The sequence below is a fragment of the Anopheles arabiensis genome, chromosome 2, assembly GCF_016920715.1.
Source record: "Anopheles arabiensis isolate DONGOLA chromosome 2, AaraD3, whole genome shotgun sequence".
Taxonomy (NCBI): domain Eukaryota; kingdom Metazoa; phylum Arthropoda; class Insecta; order Diptera; family Culicidae; genus Anopheles; species Anopheles arabiensis.
The window spans coordinates 21,146,904-21,166,813 of record NC_053517.1 but is presented as its reverse complement, the minus strand read 5'-3'; the positions used below and the strand labels follow the sequence as shown (position 1 = coordinate 21,166,813).

General features: G+C 52.3%; 2 protein-coding genes and 1 long non-coding RNA gene across 4 annotated transcripts; 2 read left to right on the top strand and 1 right to left on the bottom strand.

Annotated features, from left to right (window-relative positions):
• The first annotated feature begins 590 nt into the window (after nt 1-590).
• LOC120898397 lies at nt 591-5,322 on the top strand. Its single transcript, XR_005738660.1, has 2 exons — nt 591-1,146; nt 4,695-5,322. It is a non-coding gene; the product is annotated as an uncharacterized LOC120898397 (long non-coding RNA).
• Nucleotides 5,323-5,385: 63 nt separating this feature from the next.
• On the top strand, nt 5,386-11,653 carry LOC120898394 (protein pygopus-like). Its single transcript, XM_040304208.1, has 2 exons — nt 5,386-8,202; nt 8,282-11,653. The coding sequence occupies exons 1-2, from the start codon at nt 5,663-5,665 to the stop codon at nt 8,400-8,402; spliced, it is 2,661 nt and encodes an 886-aa protein (XP_040160142.1). The 5' UTR covers nt 5,386-5,662; the 3' UTR covers nt 8,403-11,653.
• An 86-nt stretch (nt 11,654-11,739) lies between these two features.
• LOC120898393 (tubulin polyglutamylase TTLL13-like) lies at nt 11,740-18,646 on the bottom strand. Of its 2 annotated transcripts, XM_040304206.1 has the most exons (7): nt 18,112-18,646; nt 17,542-18,038; nt 15,441-15,509; nt 14,718-15,011; nt 14,399-14,656; nt 12,678-13,848; nt 11,740-12,580 (listed from the first exon to the last, which is right to left on the bottom strand). In XM_040304206.1, the coding sequence occupies exons 2-7, from the start codon at nt 17,934-17,936 to the stop codon at nt 12,038-12,040; spliced, it is 2,730 nt and encodes a 909-aa protein (XP_040160140.1). In that variant the 5' UTR covers nt 17,937-18,038; nt 18,112-18,646; the 3' UTR covers nt 11,740-12,037. The 2 variants fall into 2 exon arrangements, with proteins under 2 accessions (XP_040160140.1, XP_040160141.1); XM_040304207.1 differs by lacking the exon at nt 15,441-15,509 and having other exon boundaries at nt 18,112-18,645.
• Between the last annotated feature and the right edge of the window lie 1,264 nt (nt 18,647-19,910).

Genomic DNA, 19,910 nt, shown 5'->3' with positions numbered 1-19,910 from the left:
ATGTAATTAAAATAGTAATGCAAACTTCTGCACTTTGAACAGCACACTTCAGTTGCGGGCGCGCGAGCACTTTGAGCGACGATTCTATGCATTGCACAGTAATTTAAAACCTTTCAGCTATTAATCAAATAACACGTGTACCCAGTTTCTGTTGATTTCCATTAAAAATAATCAGCCAAATTGAGCACTTCTATTTCGCACCGGCCAAGAAGTTGTTTACATTTTTTACGCGTCCATGTGCGCGAAAGAGACGGTACGACAAATCGAGCGAGAACATACACACCTCGTTATATGATGCGCGTAGATTGTCACCAACACAACGAAAGGTACATGGACAAAGGTGGACGAAGTGTTTGGAGTAAAGTGGGAGACGGGGGCACAAAAGCTCACTTCGAAACGAACACTTTAAGCGAGCGAAGGACGGCTTGAGAAAAAGAGCGAGATGCAGCTATTTTTTGAACGTCAAAAACCCTCGCCTTGCTTAACGGGCACTGACTGTCAGAATTAACATGACGGTTTGGCAAAACAAATTGAGCATTACAATATTTTACCCCAAAAATACATTTCACGTTGGTAAAAACTGTGTTTCAAACATGCAATTTCCCTCGTTATATTTTTGCGATTCAAGTTATCAACAGAAACATATCAAATTAGTAAATATTATTCCTACACTGTGGCTCACAGGAGGAAGACGTTCCATTGAAGAAGAAGAAGCATGCTGAAGGTTTCATGACGTCACTGAAGACTGGCTCCCTAATAACAAATAAAGAGGGTTTAATGCACTTTTGCAAACTATCAATAAACAAATTTTCATCGACATAGTGCATTGAATTTCGGATTACCCATATCCGTGTGCGATTTGTGCTTTGCCGGGAAACTGGTGCCATAGGAAACTTCACGCCAGCACAGAGTAGCGGTACTGTGGCTGTGTGCGTGACATCGAACATCGACGACCACTCGCGCTCACGTACACCAGCGCAGTCGGGCAGCAGAGGGCAAGAAAGAGAAGACGTTTCTGACGTTAGGAGCTAATCGGAGCGAAAAAAGGTCGCGTTGTACGAGCCGCAAGGGAAACTCTGTGTGTGCATCATAATAATAATATCCGCAGCTACGGGATCGCGTTTTGCCGCGGGTGATGATGGAAAAGTAAGTGAAGAGCAACGTGCGACAGCGTTAAAGGACGCGCAAACGAAATTGGTAAAAAGGTAATCGTCTCGTACTCGCACCAGCAACAATGGTCGCCGTTGTCCTGCCGAATTGTCTGTAGGTAAGGGTGTGTGCGGGTACGCGCGGGGTGCTAGGTATGTGCGTGCCGCGTGCAGTGGTGTGAGCGAGACGGCACCCGGCAGCAGGCAGCAGGGAAAGCGAAAAGCAAGAAGCAACGGGTGCGTTTGTGGAAACGGCGGAAGCGCAGGCAGGCGGATGGACACAACACAAAACAGGGGCATAATATTGTGTTTGGTAGTGTTGGTGTGCCTGCCTGGTACAGCGCGGAGAAGAGTCAACCGAGAAGAAGGTCCGCGAAAAAGCGAAAGCAAAAACGCCGTGCAGCAAATCACGATTTCATCACTATGCCTCTCTCTCTCTCTCTCTCTTTCTCGCTCGCCGCGCGCTCGCTTTTCCCGTGAATGCGTGATTGCCGGAACCGATGCCGCCCGGTTTGTGTCTGGGTGGGGAGGGGGGGGGGAGAGTACGGTTTCGGAGCAAAAGTGCAACGCGTTGTGGGTGAAGGGGGGAAAAGACCCATTACACCCTCCTCCGCGCAGTGGCGGTTCTGATAAGCGATCGCAGCAGCAACAGCAGCATTTCTTCTCCCGTGCGTGCGATTGTTCCGTGCACGCGAAAGACGGTCAAGGGATGGAGGGTGGGGGGAGTTGGGTTCCATTCATCGACGGTGCGGTATTGCATGAACGTATGCGCGCGTGTGTGCATGTGTGTGTGCGCGCTTTCGAGCATAAACGTGTAGTGGTGCGGCAGTCCGGCAGTACACGAAAAGGGGGCGAAAAGGAAGCGCGAAGAAGAAAACACAACGTAAACGACACTCTCGCAGTGACGGTTTTTTCAGTGTGGCCAGCCAGGAAAAGGGAATGTGTGTGTGATGATTATTCGATAAAACCGATCGGAATAGGTGAGAAAATAAGCAGCAAATTATCAGTAAGGGGTGAGGGGTATGAAGCCGATAAAAAAAAGATGCGCGTGGTTCTGTGGTTTCCCGAGCCGTTTGTGTGTGTGTGTGTGTGTGTGTTATGTTGCCAGCTTGTGCGGTGGGTTTCTGGGTGAGAACGGCGAGAGGAGAAGGAGGTGTTTTTGGCGGCAGCAGCAGCCGTTTTTGCTTCGTCGCTTTTCTCGACCCCTTGCGGAAAACGCAACAGAGTGCCCCGTGCGAAAAGGGACGGATCATCAACTAGGCAAACCCCTGCGGGAGCGGGAACACGTACGCGTATCGGGAGGGATAAGGAACGCGCGCGTGTATCGACCATGGTGTGCATCCTTCCTCCTTCGGCCGCCCGTCCTGGCGCACGCAATAATTGTTTTGATGGAAGGAAATCGAGCGACAAATCGCGTCCACATTCGGGTGGTGTGTGGAATGCGTTGAAGGTGAAGGAAAGGAGTCCTTCAAGGTGGTGGATAATTGTGGTACATTTTTTTTTAGTTTTCCTCTGTGTTGTGTGTGTGTGATATGGCGGCGGCCGCCCTCCGCGCGCACTCTGAAGAAGTGACCGCCGCTGCCGCCAACACTCTTTCTCTTCTCTCGCCTAATGCGTGCTGTGCTGTGTGCGTGTGTGTGCGTGTATATGGTGTGACGCGAAGAAATCAACGACGGTGGTGTGTGTGTGTGTGTGTGTGTGTGTGGCAGGATTTGTCAAACGCATCATTTCGGTTCTGTTCCGCAACTTGGCCACAAATGACTGAAAAAGGCCATACAAAAAGGCGAAGAAAAAGAACGACACACATCCCCGGATAATCGCGACTATCGCTTACTACCTGGCAGGGTTGGTGGTGGTGGTGTGGTGGGGTGCGAGGCGGCGATCAAATAATCGAAGCATACCAGCTGAAAAGTAGTTTTGTGTTGTGCTTGGGGGGTTCATGCTTGGAAGGTATCTTTCTCCCTTTTGCGGAGTCGGTCGGATTGTGGGGAGGGGGGATAAGGGACAGTGCAAAGAAAAAGAGGGCACAGGGGCGGGAAAGGTAAAGAAAATACCGAAAGTGTGCGGTGGCGGCGGCGACTGGCAGGGAAACAAATGGCCAATAATAATTTCCTTCACACCACCGCCGCCGCGTTCATGTGCGTTTCTTCGTTTTTCCACTGCAAATGAAACAGCAGCAGGCACCTTGGTACGTGAAGGCGAACGAGCGAAAGAGAAAGATGCCGAAGAGTGATGCGTGCCTAGTGGTCTCGCTCACGCACAACAGACACGTATGTGGGCCTTTGTACGCGCGAGCGGGAAGATCAGGCGGCGGCTGATGCGCAACAGAGAGCAAGCGATTCGCTCTCTATCTACGCGTTCTGTTTTTGGAGCTACAGCAAAAGCGGGAGAGTGAAAGAGAGAGGAAAGAATGAGAAAGCGATACGGACAGCAGCAGCAGCAGCATCAGCGGACGAAATGTTAGGTTAGCTTTTGACATTTCCGAAAAGAATCATTACAACAAGGCACCTTGCTTGAAATTTGGTGAACCTTTTTTTTTGCTTCCCGTTTGTATACTGGCAATGAGCTTCTCGTAAGTGACCGAATTTGGGGCACCGTTTAATCGATGGCGGAACATAGCGGCTGCACGGAATTAGTGAATTAATTAGTGTGTGCGTGTGTGTGTGCGTGTTTGCTTTTGCGGCATGGTGCGAGAAACCCACAGTGGTGTGTTGTCTACCCTTTTTGATGCGATTGCTTGCTGTTGCTGCTGGATGAAAGCAATAAAAAAAGTCAGCACCTCAGCGGTATTTATGTGTCGCGTACACACACGCACAGAGAGAGAGAGAGAGTGTGTGTGTGTGCGAATAGTGCGTGCATTTAAGGATATCTTCCCATTGTAGTGTGTGACACGAGCGACCAGGAAGTGTGTAAAATCGGAGCAACTTCCTAAATGCACGTACGCATACGCACGCACGCATGCATACACACCCCAGTGCGACCGAATGTCACACGTATCCATTTGACAGCCAGGAGGGAACGGATGGGCGCGTGTATCGGTTGTTGTGTTTGTTGATGCTGTGAGCACCTTCCTTTGGGTCGCCTGCGGGCAACATTTCGAGGACAAACCGCACAAGGAATGCTTTCTGCTTGCTTCGGCAGTGTGCCATGGAAGAGAAGAAGTGCTGCTGTGTTTGTGCTACCAATCCCTCAATAATGTCGATGGACGATTGCTTTTTCGTTTGTTTAACAATATTTTGCCCCTTTTCCGGGCAACTTCGAACGGCGAATTGAACGAGAAACAATTGGAAAGCCACAGTGCTCCGGATCGCGCGCGGTGTGCATTTTATATTGGCCACGATACGATAACGTTTGCTGATAGCCAACACTGGCAACCGTATGAGGTGGCGGTGGTGCTGCCCGTGAGTCACAGGACGATCATTCGACCATCCCGTCGACTTGAGTTGCGAAAACAAATGCAATACAACATTGGGTTCTTATATTGGGATTTTATATTCACACTGTTCGCAAAATGCTTATATGTTTCCTCTTTTTTGTTCATTTCAGATTGTTAACCCAGCCTCCGCACCAAACAGTGGCAAGCGAATGATACTAAAAACATTGAACGATTGAAACACGCACCGCATTGTTGGACGGGGCAGCAACAGCCAATCCGTTTGCAAGGGATTAGTACGTACATCGATGGATGAGCCAGTTTCACGTGCCAGCCGTAGCCGGTGGTGCTGCCTGCAGACGACGGACCGATGAATCTGGCTGGGGGCACGCACGGCAATGATAACGCGCGGCAGCAACAGTGTGAAAGTGAATGAAAACAATCGCAAGCAAACACATCAAATGAGCAATATTTTAGATAATAATAATAATAATAATGTCGTACCGACAAAGTGCAGTGCTGCTGAGGGATCGTATTACTAGTATTTAGACAGTTGTGGTCGCAGCTTATCGCTGTTTCCGCGCTAGTATCTCCTCCGTTTGCGTGTGTGTGTGTGCGTGTGTGAAAGTGGACGAGACACGAACGGGATGTCCGTTCCGGTGTGTGAAATATGTGTGTACTGTGCGTTTGTATTGTAAGGACAGCTTGTGTACGTTTCCGATACGATTGATTGATCGTTGTGCATTTAAAGATCGTTTGATCGGCCAGAGGCAAAGAGAGCGAAAGAGAGAGAGAGAGAGAGAGAGAGAGAGAGAGAGAGAGAGAGAGAGAGAGAGAGAGAGAGAGAGAGAGAGAGAGAGAGAGAGAGAGAGAGAGAGAGACTGCTGTGTAGTGAAGTGATGAGGCAAGGGAAGTGCAGCGAGCTGTAATGGTGGTTTGGCGGTACGTAAACACCGGCTACACACAAAGATCGCGACAGCGGCGGCAAGGAATCCGTTGACGTCGTCCTGTTTTGTTGCACCATAAAGCAAACGAAAACACAAAAAGCGACGAGGCACGCAAAAGAGAGTGAGAGAGAGAGAGAGAGAGAGAGCGAGAGTGGGACCTGCGTGCGTAGCTTGTTGCACTAACGCGCAGTAGTATGACACACAACCTGGGCATGGCGTCGTACCGGCTACCAGGACCCGGACTCTGTCCGCCAGATTTCAAATCGCCCTCGGAATCGCCCCAGCTCCCGATATCCGCCCCGAGCAATCCGAAGAAGCGAAGGAAAACGTCGAACGTGGTAAACTCGAACGCGGTGACGTCGCAGCCGACGCCGACCCCGTCCCCCCAGGACCTGCTACCACCGCCCCCGACCGGGTACGGCGACACGATAGTGGCCTCGAACCCGTTCGATGATACGCCACCGCCAACGCCTGCCTCGCACATGGGCCACATGGGCCATCCACACGGCGGCCCCGGCCACGGGCCGGGCCCGGGCATGATGGGTCATCTCGGGGGCGGTGCGATGGGCCACGGTGGCCCGATGGGTCCGATGAACCACATGGGTGGGCCGATGCACGGAGGCCCCGGCCACCATATGGGCCCGGGGCCGATGGGTGGTCATCCGCATGGGCCACCGCACGGCGGACCGATGGGTGGCGGCATGGGCCCGCACGGCATGGGTCCGCACGGGATGGGGCCGCACCATGGGCCGGGCCATGGGTCGCCGCATCCGGGCATGGGCCCGGGCGGACCGCCGCACGGCCCGCCGGGCATGGTGGGCGGGCCGGGAGGACCGGGCGGACCACCGCAGGGACCGCCGATGCGGGGCATGAGCCCGATGGGCATGGGCAGCCCGATGGGCCATCACCATCCCGGCATGCACCTGAACTCGGGCATGGGCCAGATGGGCGGCATGCCGCACGGGATGCAGCGCGGCGGCATGAGCCCGATGGGCGGACCGGGCGCGCAGATGGGTGGCCTTAGTCCGATGGGTGGTGCCATGAACCAGAGCATGTCGCCGATGGGTCCGATGGGAGGCATGTCCCCGATGAGCCAGCAGCAGCAACAGCAGCAGCAGCAGCAGCAGCAACAGATGAACAGCAAATCGGTGGGAAGTCCGCTGAGTGCCGGCAACATTGGCAGCCCGATGAACTCGTTGCCGGGGATGGGTTCGCCCCATGCCGGTGGGGGCCAGGGAGGCGGCGGCGGTGGAGGAGGAGGAGCAGGTGGCGGTGGCGGAATGCTGGGCAGTCCGATGAACACGAGCGGGGGCCACCTGAACAACGGGCCGATGGGTCCGCCGATGAACAGCCCGCTCGGGAACGGCCCGCCGAACCATGTGCCACTCGGGCCGAACTCGGCCGGACACAGCCAAACGCCGCAGCCGGTGTCCGCCGCGAACGTGACCGTCGGCGGCCAGACGTCACCGAACGTGGCGATGAGCGGTGGACCGGGCGGCATGAACAGTAGCAACAGTAGGATGAACCTACCGAACGGTGCAATGACAAATCAGCAATCAGGGAACTTAAATCAATTACCTCATCAACTCGGACCCATGGGTGCGAACCAGCAGCAGCAGCAGCAGCAGGGCGGTGGCGGCGGTGGCCCGCAGCAGAACAGTAGTCAAGGGCCTAGTAATCAGCAGCCCGGTGGCGGCGGCGGCCAGCAAGGGCCGGGGTCTCAGGGACCGCCGGGCAGCCAGGGACCGGCCGGGCAACAGTCACAACCGCTACAGCCTCATCCGCCGCCGCACGGTGGCCAGCATCAGCAGATGCCGCTGCCCCAGCAGTCACCCCACGCTCAACACAACCCGGGTGGCCCGGGCAGCGGCGGCCCCGGCGGCCCGGCCGGGCAGCAGCAGATGAGTCCCATGATGGGTCCGGGTGGTGGCGGACCACCGATGGGTAACAGCATGGGCGGCCCGATGGGTGGCGGCATGATGGGCGGTCCCGGCGGTCCGGCCAACTCGATGGGAGGAGGAGGGGGCGGCGGCGGCGGCATGAATCATCATCCGCACCATCACCATCATCATCATCACGCGGGCAATCATCAGGGAGGCAATCCGCACATGGGCGCCGGCATGGGCGGTGCGAACAATATGCACCATCACATGGGTGGCGGCGGAGGTGGCGGAGCAGGAGGAGGAGGAGGAGGCGGTGGCGGCGGCGGCTTAATGCCACCGCACGGGAACCTGCCGCCGGGCGTAGCGCCCCACAGGCCCCCGATGCACGGTGGAATGGGCGGCGGCGGCATGGGCCCGGGCGGCATGATGGGCGGACCGCCGATGGGTGGTCCGATGGGTGGCCATATGGGAGGGGGAGGAATGGTGGGCGGCGGCGGAATGGTCGGCGGCAGCCCGATGCAGTCGCCCCACATGATGGGGGGCGGCGGCGGCGGTGGCCCGGGCGGTGGACCGATGGGTGGCGGCGGACCGATGGGCGGACCGATGGGCGGACTGGGACCGCCGGGCAATGGGCCGAACGGGCCGAACCATCACCACCACATGGGCATGTTCGGTCCGAAGCCGATGCCCGTTACCTCCGGCAAGCTGTACCCGCCCGACCAGTCGAAAGTGTTCAACCCGCAGAACCCGAACGCCCCGCCAATCTACCCCTGCGGAGGATGCCATAAGGAGGTGCATGACAACGACCAGGGCATCCTGTGCGAATCTGGATGTAACTTTTGGTTTCATCGGTAAGTAGCAGCGGCGTCTAGTAGGCGGAGAGCTCGTTTTGTTGTTAACCCTTGTCAATTTATCACTTTTTTTTTGCAGGACGTGCAGCGGACTGACGGAGGCGGCCTTCAACCTAATACACGCGGAAGTGTACGCCGAATGGTGCTGCGACAAGTGTCTCAACTCCAAAAACATACCACTGGTGAAGTTCAAACCGTAGTAGAAGCGAGCCCGTAGCTCGGCCGCAGGACGCTGTACCGCACAGCGCAGGGCCTGAGCCACGTCCAGCACTGCTTACCTAAGTGACAACCACCTGCACCACCACCATGTCTCTTCCCATTTCCTTTGATCCGAGTGGCTGAAGCTCTGGCAGGGGGAAAGGAAAGCGGCGGCGGCTCGACAAATCGTTTCCCTCGCCTGCTTCTCCTGTGTTGTTAGATTTAAGTGGGGACAGGGACAAGGGAACAGCGACAGAAAAAAGGAGCAGGGGCAGAGAGGTCGAGAGCCATTCGCTTTTGAAAAGCGGCACCAGTGTGTGTGCGTGTGAGTGTACAGAGAGGTGCTTCGGGAGATAGGAACTAGGAAAAGGGAGAAGAGGATTAGCGACGCGCCAGATGAATGGGTTGGGTCCGTGTGTGGGCGTGTATGTGTGTGTGTGTGTATCATCTTTGTGTCCGCTGCTTTTAGAAAGACTGGAGGAACCTAAATGGGGAAACTGCTGGCACATTAACTAAGACGAACTTGACGAATCACGAATGCTGTTCAGTTTAGTGAATTTAAACGATTCTTGACACACACACACAACAAAAAACGGTTCCTTTTTTAATATGACTGACCAAGGATCAGCAGGATCAGCGCAACCATAATTAAAGCTAGGATGGGTGGGCTTTTGCTTCGTTAAATTATAATGCAAATTGAGCGAAAACGTAAGGGTTTACTGTGAGGAAAAAGGGGATAAAAACAATGTTTGAGATTACTGTCCCGAATGGAGGAGTTCTGCTTGTGAACACTTGCCATATCCTTGTTATCGTTGGCTCAAAAGAGGACACAAACAAACACACACACACACACATACACGCTTCACACGCATCCAATTCCATCCTCGATGTGTTATTTGTAATCGGGAAAGGTCGCGTTATGGAACTTCTTCTTTAAAGCTTTTGAGTGAGATTGACAGTTGTACAGTACAGAAGAAAAAAAAAACAAACCCAAAACACATACACACACTACATGTTGGATTAGCAGTCGAAATAGGCAAACATACACTCACAAACAAACAAACAAAACATACACACACACACAAAGAACTCAAATAACAACGATACCACAAAGTTGTGTAACCTGCAATGTGTGCTGTGTGTGTGTGTGTGTGTGCAAAACAACAAAAACCCGGGGGGATCTGTACAGAAACAAACGTGCGCTTGTGGGGGCTAGTGCGATGGGGGACGGGCGATGGTTGTGTAAATGGTGTTAAAAGGAAAAGGGAAAAGATTAACAAAAAAAACCCGCTAGCCAAGAGAATTACGTGTAGCAAAAGCAAGCAAGCAAGCAAACAAACAAGAAAGTAACGTGAATGAGTGAGTGGATGCGTGTGTGTGTGTGTAAAAGTAATAAATGAAATCAAAAATGGCCTTCTCAAATATATTGCAAATATTATATAATGATTTATACATAAATACATAGACTTTAATGTAGCAGCTTAGGGGACAAAAGAGAAAGAGAGAGCGAGAGAGAGAGAAAAAACAGATGAAATAAGTTAAAAAGAAGACAAAACAAACATGAAAACGAAGAAGAGAACAACAGAGCGCCGAAGTAGAACAGGCATTAGGAAATAGTTAGAAACAATCTGCCACCTGCAAAAGATAGGGATGGGGGGAGTTATGTTCTACAGCACCATGCCCACGTACTGGGGATGTACGGGCTCCCCCCCCCCCCCCATGCAGCAGCAGAAGGTAGCAGCCAGAACTCGGGGTCGGGAAACGGACTAAAGTTAATGGCAAACGTTTTAACAGATAAGCTTAAGTAAAAATATTTAAATTATTTAATGCGAAACTCTGCGAAACCCTCGGGATTGTGGCGCGGGGTGCGGGGAATAATTCCCCCATGGGAGACAAGCGAAAGAGATTGAGTGCGTGCGGGCGTGTGAAGAATGATTGCAGTGTAGTGTGGTGTACAGTGTGATTGAGCAAGTAGTGCGCGATCGATCGTTAATCGGGATTTAGAATGAACGTGTGAAACGGCTCGCCAAAAAACGTTTTTTTTGCGTCTCATGAGACACACACACACGAGGACAGATCGATTGCACCGGTGAATCGGTGAGCGGAACGGTGGAAGCGTGTAATGAAAGTGATGATGTGTAAATTGAAGTTGAACCGAAGTAGGCTTTCGTCCTGACACCGTTGGCAGAAAGGGGAAAGTAGACACGTACAAAAAACACCACTCACCACTGTTTCTTTGAGGCGTGCAGAACACACACACTAAACCTATTGTTTTATCTTCACTCACTTTTTATCTCGTCGCTCGCTGGAACTGGAAAGTAAATTAGACAGAAAAAAACACATACACAGACAGTACAGCACTTAATTAATAGAAAACACGGCAGCAGGAGCAACGGCAGACAACACTCGAGAAGACGTCGATCAGGAATGAGCTCCTCCAACAAAGTGAACTGGAACTGGAGTACACAAACACACACCACACCTAGTTACGATTATAGTAGGCTTTGGGGCAGTGTGAACAGTGGAGAAGGACAATGAATGTGATAGTAGAGGGGAGGGAAGTCGGAGCTTTAATTTAATGCTGGTTTCATGTATGGCCAAGCTCTCAAAACGAGCTCAGGAGAAATGTTTGCTTTTGTTTGCTCATAAACTCGTGTTCCGTGTATTGTATAGAAGAGTGGTCCGCGAAAGGATATCATAAGTGTTTCTCAGGTTTCTTTTGTGACACTTTTGGGCAAACTGTTGCTTAACTTAAAGATGAATAACAAGCAGCTTGCCTATTAGGTGAATCGTAAGGGCAGGCTTAGAAGAAGGCAACAATAATGGGTTAATAGGTGCTACAACCTTTCGAAGGTGCTTGCGCAAACTTTACGGCAAGGCTCCGTTGATTTCCGTTGCCGTTACTGCTAGCTTGACAGCAGAGTTTGTACAATTATTTTAATTATACAAAAAGTGGTGCTGCGACTCCAGCCAGAGAAAGAGAGCGAGCGAGAGAGACAGAGTGTGAGTGAATTGAAACATGGTTTACATTGACACACGCAAAGATCATCCACAGCAACAAGCCACAAAACAAGCAACCACCCCCCACACAGGCAGCCGCATCCCCATTTAGGACTGTAAAAAACAACGGTCAACCCGCAAAAACCCGCCCCCGTACAGAGAAACGAAAGATTGTTCAATTTACCGTGTACATATAGATGCTAATGATTATTATTTGTTATTCCTTTATTATTAATAAACATTAAATTTTTAATCAAACGGTTTCAGCGCTATATTCCCCCCCCCGCCCCCTCCTGTTGCTGCTGCCTCCTTCCTTCCTTGTATGCGATGGAAGTAAAACTTTAAAGAACAAAAATACGAAAAACAAATATCAAACACTCATAAACAAACACATCGCGTCCCTCGCGTCCACAATTTGCGTGCTGCGCTCGGTTGAGATTAAAGTAGCTTTTGGAGCGAATGAAAGCGGATACACCCTGCTTCGCCAAGGACGACAAAACAGCAGAAAGTAGGCAGCATCATCGTGGATTTGCAGCCAGTTCAATAGCCCTTTTGAGTGGGACGCCCGGGCGGCGGCGGCAGTGTTGGCGGCGCTGATGCTATCGCACGGCCCATCGTTGCCGTGCCGGAGTCAATACTAGATGAGCTTGTCCGAGGTGTAGTACTGGCGCGATTCCATGCTGTGCCGCTTGACCACGTTCGTTACCTGGCGGGCCATCGTCGACTTGGTGCTGCGGTAGTTGGTCGGCTGCGTCGCTAGCAGGTACGGTAGCGGTGGCCGGCTCTGTACCGGCACCTCCGTGCACTGCATCCACGAGGTGACGTCGTTGATGGCGACCAAGCTTTTGATCTGCAGCTTCTGCAGCTGGTTCGTGGAGGAGGAGGAGCCGGACGAGTGCTGCTGCTGCTGCTGTTGCTGTGCAGTGCCAAGGCTGGGCAGGCAGGTTGTGGTGTTGCTGTTGCTTCCGGCTGTCACTCCACCGTAGCCATGGTAACCGCCGGTTGACGTCGAACCGGCCACCGTGCTGGTACTGTGGATGGTCGAAAACGTATGGTTGGACTGTGGGGACGACTCGGACTGTGGCAGATGCTCGTTGGTGATCAGCTTCGCGTACGTTTCCTTATACTTGCGTCGGTCCGAATCCGTGAGCAGCTTGTTCCGATGAAAGTTGATGTATATCTGGTGCACAAGGTGGAAACATACAATTCAATTACTTATTTTACTTTGTTTCTCTTTCTCTCTCTCTCTCCACATCCGGCCCCCCGGTGATACTTACGCTCTGCACTAGCCCGCAGGTGCGTATGAGAAAATCGCGCTGCCCCAGCAGCGCCATCCGTTCCCGCTCCTCGTAGTCCGCGATCTGGTCCGGCATGAACTCGTCGTGCTTTTTCGCCACCTTCGCGACCTTGCGCTTGCGGAGCTTCTTCTTGCCCGCTCCGATACCGCCGGCACCACCACCGCCCGCCCCATTCCCGCCGGCCGCATCCTCGCCCGCACCCAGCCCGCCGCCCTTCTGCAGCTTCGGATTGTGCTTGTGCAGGATCGCCTGGTTCAGGCGGAAGCGCTCCTCCAGCTCGATGCGCTGCTGCTTGGCACACTCCTCCCGGCGCTTGCTGGCCGCCGTCTCGTTGTACACCGACGCCTGGCTCTGGGCGATGAAGAACTGCAGGTAGCGGTTGGGGTCGCCGGGCGCGGGCAGGATCCGCCGATACCCGCCCAGATGCGTCTCCTCCCAGTTGATCTGTTCGGCCCACGGGCCCATCCCCTCCTCGCCGTACCCATCGTCGTCCGGATCGTTCGCGTCGCGCCCTTGCTGCTGCTGCTGACCCTGCTGCTGCTGCCCTCCCTGCTGGCCCTGCTGGCCCTGCTGTTGCTGCTGCTGCTGCTGCTGCTGATCCTTGCTAACCGTCTGCTTGGAATAATCGCGTAACCGTTGCAGCAGCCGGTTCTGGATGCGCCGTTTGTCCTCCTCCAGTACCCGCTTTTTCACCTCCCCGTTTAGGTTGAGCATGATGAACGTGTCCGTGATGAGGGCCTCCTTAATCTCCTTGTCGATCGCCTCGTCCGTGTGGAACGATGGCGAATGGTTCACCTCCAGCACGTACGGTTTGAGCTTGTGATCGATCAGGATGTCGAACCCGAGCACCTCGAAGCACGCCTGGATGATGTCGTGCGTGGGAAAGCTGGCAGTGTACGTGTGCTTCAGCATTGGCCAGGCGCTCATCACCGTTTTGACGATCACGTCGTCGATGTTGCTCCACAGCTCGGCAATGTCGTAGCCTTCCGAGGTCAGGATGCGATTGAGCGTGGAGAAGCGTCGCTTCGAGCCGGCCTCATCGTCGTTCGAGAACGTCCGGCTGTACTTGTTCACCGAGTAGTTGGTCAGGTGCATGAACGTGTTGGACGCGTTCGTAACGCACGGTTCCTTGTACTTGTTCGTGGCAAATCTAGATGCGATAAGAAATTAGCATTAGCAAAGTCGTCCGACATCCACAAGTAGTGATGGACTAACGGTTCTGAACCGATTCTGGCTTTTGCTAGTTCGATTCTGATTGGCTGGATTCCGGAACTTAAGTCGTCCAGAGTCGAAGTTGTTCGGAGTTTGAGTTGTCCAGAATCGAAGTCTTCCGGAGTTGGAGTCGTCCAAAGTTGAAGTCATCCGAGTTGAAATCGTCCTAAGTCAGAGTCGTCCGGAGTTGGAGTCACCTGGATTCGGAGTAGAAGCCGATCCGGGTTGGAGTCGGTTTCGACTTTTCAATCCCGAAAATTGCCCTATCGTCTAGATACAATGTAACAATCAAAGTCCTGTGTGTGGAGTGCACACATAATCTTTCATTCGATCATTCCGAATTCGATCAACTCACGCCGACCCTGGACAACACTAACTCCGTACGGCTACGAATGATTCCGGCAGGCTCGGAATACTTCTGGATGAACCTACCGCCAGTATTTTACCAACGCTACCCATCACTGACCTAAACAACCTTCCACTCTTACCTAGCCAATCCTTCGTTGTAGACAAAAATGCGCAACGGATCCGTCGAGGTGATCAGCGTGTAGACGCGCAGATCAAACTTGTACCCGTCGATCAGCAGCGGTTTCGTGATGTACACCTGGCAGATCATGCGATCCTTCGGATTGATCTCTTTCAGGTTTTTCGTCAAAAAGATGCCCTTCCCCTGCGAACCCTGGTCCGGTTTGAGTATAAACGTTTTGCTGCGATGCGTTCGGCTGTAAGCGACGGCATCACCCAAGCTGCAGAAGAGAACAAAGATCATCAACAGTTGTCACCAGCTCCACATGCAATTATACTTACTCGGCCGGAAAGCACCACGTTTTGGGGAAGATCTGATAGTCCAGCGGGAACAGCTTCAGCATCCGGTTCAGATTGCGGGCCAGCAGATCCTTGCGGCAGATCTCGAACATCCCGGGGAAGTGGTTCACCTTCTGGAACCGTCGCATGTCGCGGCAGAAGTCGACGCCCACGAACGAATCCGTCCAGCAGACGTTCCACAGGTCGGACTCGCCGACCAGCCGATAGCCGAGCCGTTTGCACACGCGCGTGATAATGTCGTAGCGGCAGTTTAGTATACAAATACTGATCGGTAGTCTGCAGAAGGTGGAATGCAGCAGTGGCAAGCGAAATGGGGGGAATGAAAGCAGAGTGAAAGATGTGTTGTACTTCGAGCTGGGATCGATCTTAGAGTTATGATACGAATGAGTTTAGTACAAGACGAGAGAACGAGGGAGGGAGCAATAGATGATCCTGTTATCGGTGTGTACTACTTAAAGAGACGATCGGGAGGGTTCGGTTTTAGTGCAGTCACGACAACAAGCAGTCCAAGGTGTACGGAGAATGTGTGCATAGTAGTGGCATGTGGTCCCAAGTCCCCCCCCCAGTAACATGGGGGAAAGGGAAATATACATTCTGGTGGAGTGGTGTGGAGTGATGTCGATTAGAGAGGTATGGAACGAGCGATATGAGTCGAGTAGATGACATAAGCTGAAGTAAGCATCAGCTGAGTGAGTGGGGGCTTACGTTTTCTTCGCTTTCTTGAGCCTATGTACAAGGCGCGCATTTTGGTCGAGAGCAGCACTTCTACAACAGCTGCGCATGACACAGCAGATCGTGAACCGGGAAGAGAAAGGAAAAAGACACACACATACACACGGTTACACGCACTGAAGGGAGCGGATATTTAGTGCGACAAGGATGTCTAAAGTAAATCAAATTATTTACACTTTTAAACGTGCATTTTTTGTTTCTCAATAACTGTAGGTAGAAGGAAGGTCGCAGCTATTTATAGGCAAAGAACAGATGTGCGAGCCAGTGTAGTTGCCGGGTGCCATACATAGTTACTACGCCACGTGGAGAGGAGGTGCATCGTAGTAGCCGGTGCACTGATACGACACGAGCGGACATTTGGAAGTGCCTACTTTAACAAAACTACACCTAAACATCCTCTTTATAGAGACAAATTAACAAATCAAAAGGAAAAATAATGAAACTCTATAATTATAGATCAGTTTTAATGATTTAATGGGAGGATTTTGGCAAGAAACTACTGCAATGCAGCAAACATACAACCAACTCCAGTGTCTGGAGAAAGAGAGAAAGAGAGAAAGGATAGGAAAAGCCAAAAGTCTAAAAATAGAAGTCCCTAAATAAAGGAAACTTCGCTACCTCTGCGTGTGCACTTCAAAGCAAACCCCCGTTAACAGCACAACTAATTTGTGTAGTGCCCAAAACGCTCCCTTCCTTCCACTCCAACTTTTGTCCCACAATGCCACAAGAATGAAGGCCTACGAACCATAAAACCCCGAACACACAGGAACACAATCTTCCCTACTTTCGTCCCATTTTGGGACTTGCTTCGGATAAATATAATGATTCCCCTGCACGAGAACAACCTTCCGGAGACACCACGCCCCCGGGCTGGTGGGGGGCACATCGGGTGCAAAATCGTCTGGATCGGTGGTCTGACTCCAAAAATAAAACAAGACCCCAAAAATAGTAGTTGAAGGTACACGCTCACGCACTCACAGTGCTATAGGTACAAAGGGTCTCTACCATCTCTCCCAGCCGAACTTCCCAGCAGAAGCAAAAGGGAACAGACGGGGCACAGTGCATTGGTGTATGTTTTTTTTGTTGTTGCTAAAATGGCCCGTCATAAAGGGGCAACAAACAGTGGGGTCGGCCCCGTCCGAAGCAACAAATAATCAACAACGGAAAGGGGTTCTTGTTCCGGCAACGGAACGTTGCCTAGGCGCCAACAGCCCGGGTAGAGCTGGGTGGTACGCGTCAGACCCCTCCGCTTTCTGCCTGCTCCTCACCCTCCCCCCAAAACTACAAGCCTAGAGTACGTGTCTATCGATTTATGCAATCTAGTTCTTTGCTACTAGCTGGCGGGGTCTGTTTGTGTCTGTGTGGGATTGCCTAAATTTCCACTAGGCCACACAGAAAAGAGGGTTCAGGTGTCGACAATACACAGCCGACCAGTGTTTGCGAGCATTCTTTGCAGGAAAAAAAATAGACTCCCTCCACGTCCAGTGGCCACCGGCTAGACAGTACCTCCTCTTTCCTGTGTGTTGCCCTACCCTTTGACAGTGCTTTTGCGGAAGATTGCGGTCTGTACGATAGCGCTTCAGCGTGTTAAGACCATCCACCCCGGACATCCTTTAAGCCGAACGGGGTGTTTTTCGTTCTTTCACCCACACGAAGTGCTTTCACGCCGACAACGACACGTCGGCAATATTCAAGCTCACTGCTGGCACTGATGGAACGAGCTCAAAACTGGAGCAAACTTTACACCCCACCCACGGGTGGCCTCCTTTTCCAATGGTGCGAAAAAGAAACGGGACCTCTGTGCTGGATTTGAACTTATTTTTGCATAACCGTCTCAAGGTGCTGCCTCCGCTATAACTCCGCTTGTGCTTTTGTGGGTTTGGTGGAAAGGCTTAGCAAAGAGGCAAAGGTATCTAAAAAGCAGGTTGTCCTTTCTACTTTCACCTGTTCGCAAACTAATTCACTATACCTACAAAGACAACCTAAAATCCTACGGAGATGGGGCCGGACCCCAGTAACAGTATCTCCTGCACCACACAAACCACAAACCAGGGGCGGTATGGGGCATACTCACTTCACTTCCTTCTTGCTCTCCTCATCGCCGTGATGATGATGGTGATGGTGGTGATGATTGCAAAAGTGTTTGGAATTTTTCGTATCCGCTTCGCCGCCGCAGTACACCGCGTAGTTGCGATTGTTCATCCGCAGCAGCCCCTGCTGGCCTTGGAGCTGGCCCTTGCAGGACGGGCCATTGCCACCACCGGTGTTGCCACACTCGGTAGCACTCTTGGACGAGAAGGACGTCTCGGTAGTGTCCATCTCCGACTCCGAGTCCGAGCTGGTGCCCGACTCGGCCGTACCGGACGAGGTGTCCTCGTTCGAGTCCTCGCTGCCATCGTCGCTGCTTCTGGCGGTGCTCTTCTTCTGCACGATCGGCTTCGGTTTGCTGTGGCTGCTACGGTTGATCATGGTCCTTTTCCCCCCACAGGGCCTTGCTTGCTTGCTTGCTTGCTTACTTCACTGAACTGATTTGGCAGTTTTGTGCTGGAAATTTCACTCCTTTTCACACACCTGCAAACACACAGACATACAAAACACACGGTGAACTGCGCGATAACAAGAGACACATCAACGCTCCCCTCACCTCGAACTTGGGGCGAACCCTACTCCAACCTTGTGGAACGAACAGTCCTGGTTGTCCACCGACCGCTGTCCGCTGTGGCAGGCAAACAGGACCGCAGGTGCTGCTGCTAGCGTATCCGAATGTGCATCGCCTGAAGGTAGCGCGCGCGGCTCCCGAAACAGATTCCGTCGTCTTCTACACTGCTGCGACCGACAGTGGTACACTTTCGCACTGCACCATTCGCACGCTGCGCGTAACCAATCGAGGTAGGCGGCTAAGCGGCTGAACACGGCGCCCGGTGCACATACTCTGCAGCGCTATTATTTCTAAACAGTATGTGTGTGTGATTGTGTATGTATTTGTGTGTGTGTGTGTGTGTGGGTTTTAGTAGCAATGAGGCGCGCGCCTCGCTGGATTGCCGTTCGGCGGTGACTGAGCTGGTCGTGAGTCGAAAGGATACTAAAAATAGTGGTAGCAGCAGCACGGGCGCGCAACCACCGACCCCGTGCATTGAGGTGGGCTCGTCACGGAAAGGACGAGCGCGAAAGTCTACAACCCCCTCCACCCCCTCTCTCTCCGTCATTCACTTGGGCTTGCGGCCTGTCAGTTTCGGTGTTTCGGGACGGAATCGGAAAAGGAGGCGGTTTAAGGGGTAGAAGTACGCGCAGCTCCGCCGTCTCCATCGCTCGAAACACGCCGTTGAATGCGCGGGAAAAGTTTTTCGCGTAAAGTTCTGTGCAGGGCGGCGGTACGCGAGTGAGGCGCTGGGACGAAGTAGCAAAAGCGAACGAAGGAACGATGTCACGAACAGAACGCAGGCAAGGTGGAAAAGCGGACGGCACTTGGATGGGCTGGTGTCTGATATGGTGAGAAGCGGAGGAGCGGAGGTTGGATCGTTCTAGTTCCGGTAAACAGCCGTTGCTGCGTCGCTCCAATGGCTAGGATGGGGCTCAGCTGGAATCGTAGCTGGTAGTTTGGTAGTACTAGTAGTAGTAGTAGGTAGTGGTGGTGGTGGTTGTGATAGTATCGGCATACAGCAAAAAAACTATTACTACCCCTTTTCACAGCGAGCGAAGCGAAGGGGAACCTCCTCCTGATTACGACATTAAGGTCTTTAGGTTTGGAAGCTTCCTTTGCTTACGGAGTAACAAGAGGGAGTTCCTAACAGTTCCCTTTTCTCCACCCCCTCCCTCCCCCTCCCAACCTGTTTAGGTCCTAATCCGAACCCTTTTGTAGTAAAACTGTGTTTTACTTCAGGCTAAATAAATTGACCCTTTTTTGTTGCAGGGTTGCTGCTGCTCATTCTACCCAGGGGTCGCAATTTAATAAAAGTTTCGCTATCAGCCTCGAGCCTCGAAAGTTGTGAATGTGTATCGTGCAGCTAAAAATATCTCTTTTGAACTATTGTTTGAAAGTGGAGGGGAGGGGGATGTTTTTTTGGCGCTCCAGGTATGACCTCGCGCGGGTCGTTGACTGTGAGAGCGTGTACGTTCGCGGGGATTTCCGTTGGCGGTTTTTTCGGGGGGAGAACAAAAAAAAAAGAAGATTGATCCTTACGATGAGATGGATTAACTGTAATTTACAGACAATTTTTTACTACATTTTGAAGCGATCACGTGGAATCGGTATTGGAATTGCTACTAATCAATGAATTGATTTGGATTCATACTTCTTCTAACCCATCAACGCATCAGTCTCACTCCATGGTGCAAGGAGTCATGGGAACGAGTTTATAAATCATCGCCAGTCACGACAACATTGTGGCGGTTCAAAACGTTCACATTAATTTGATCATATATTTTGCCCTTACTGACCCGCTT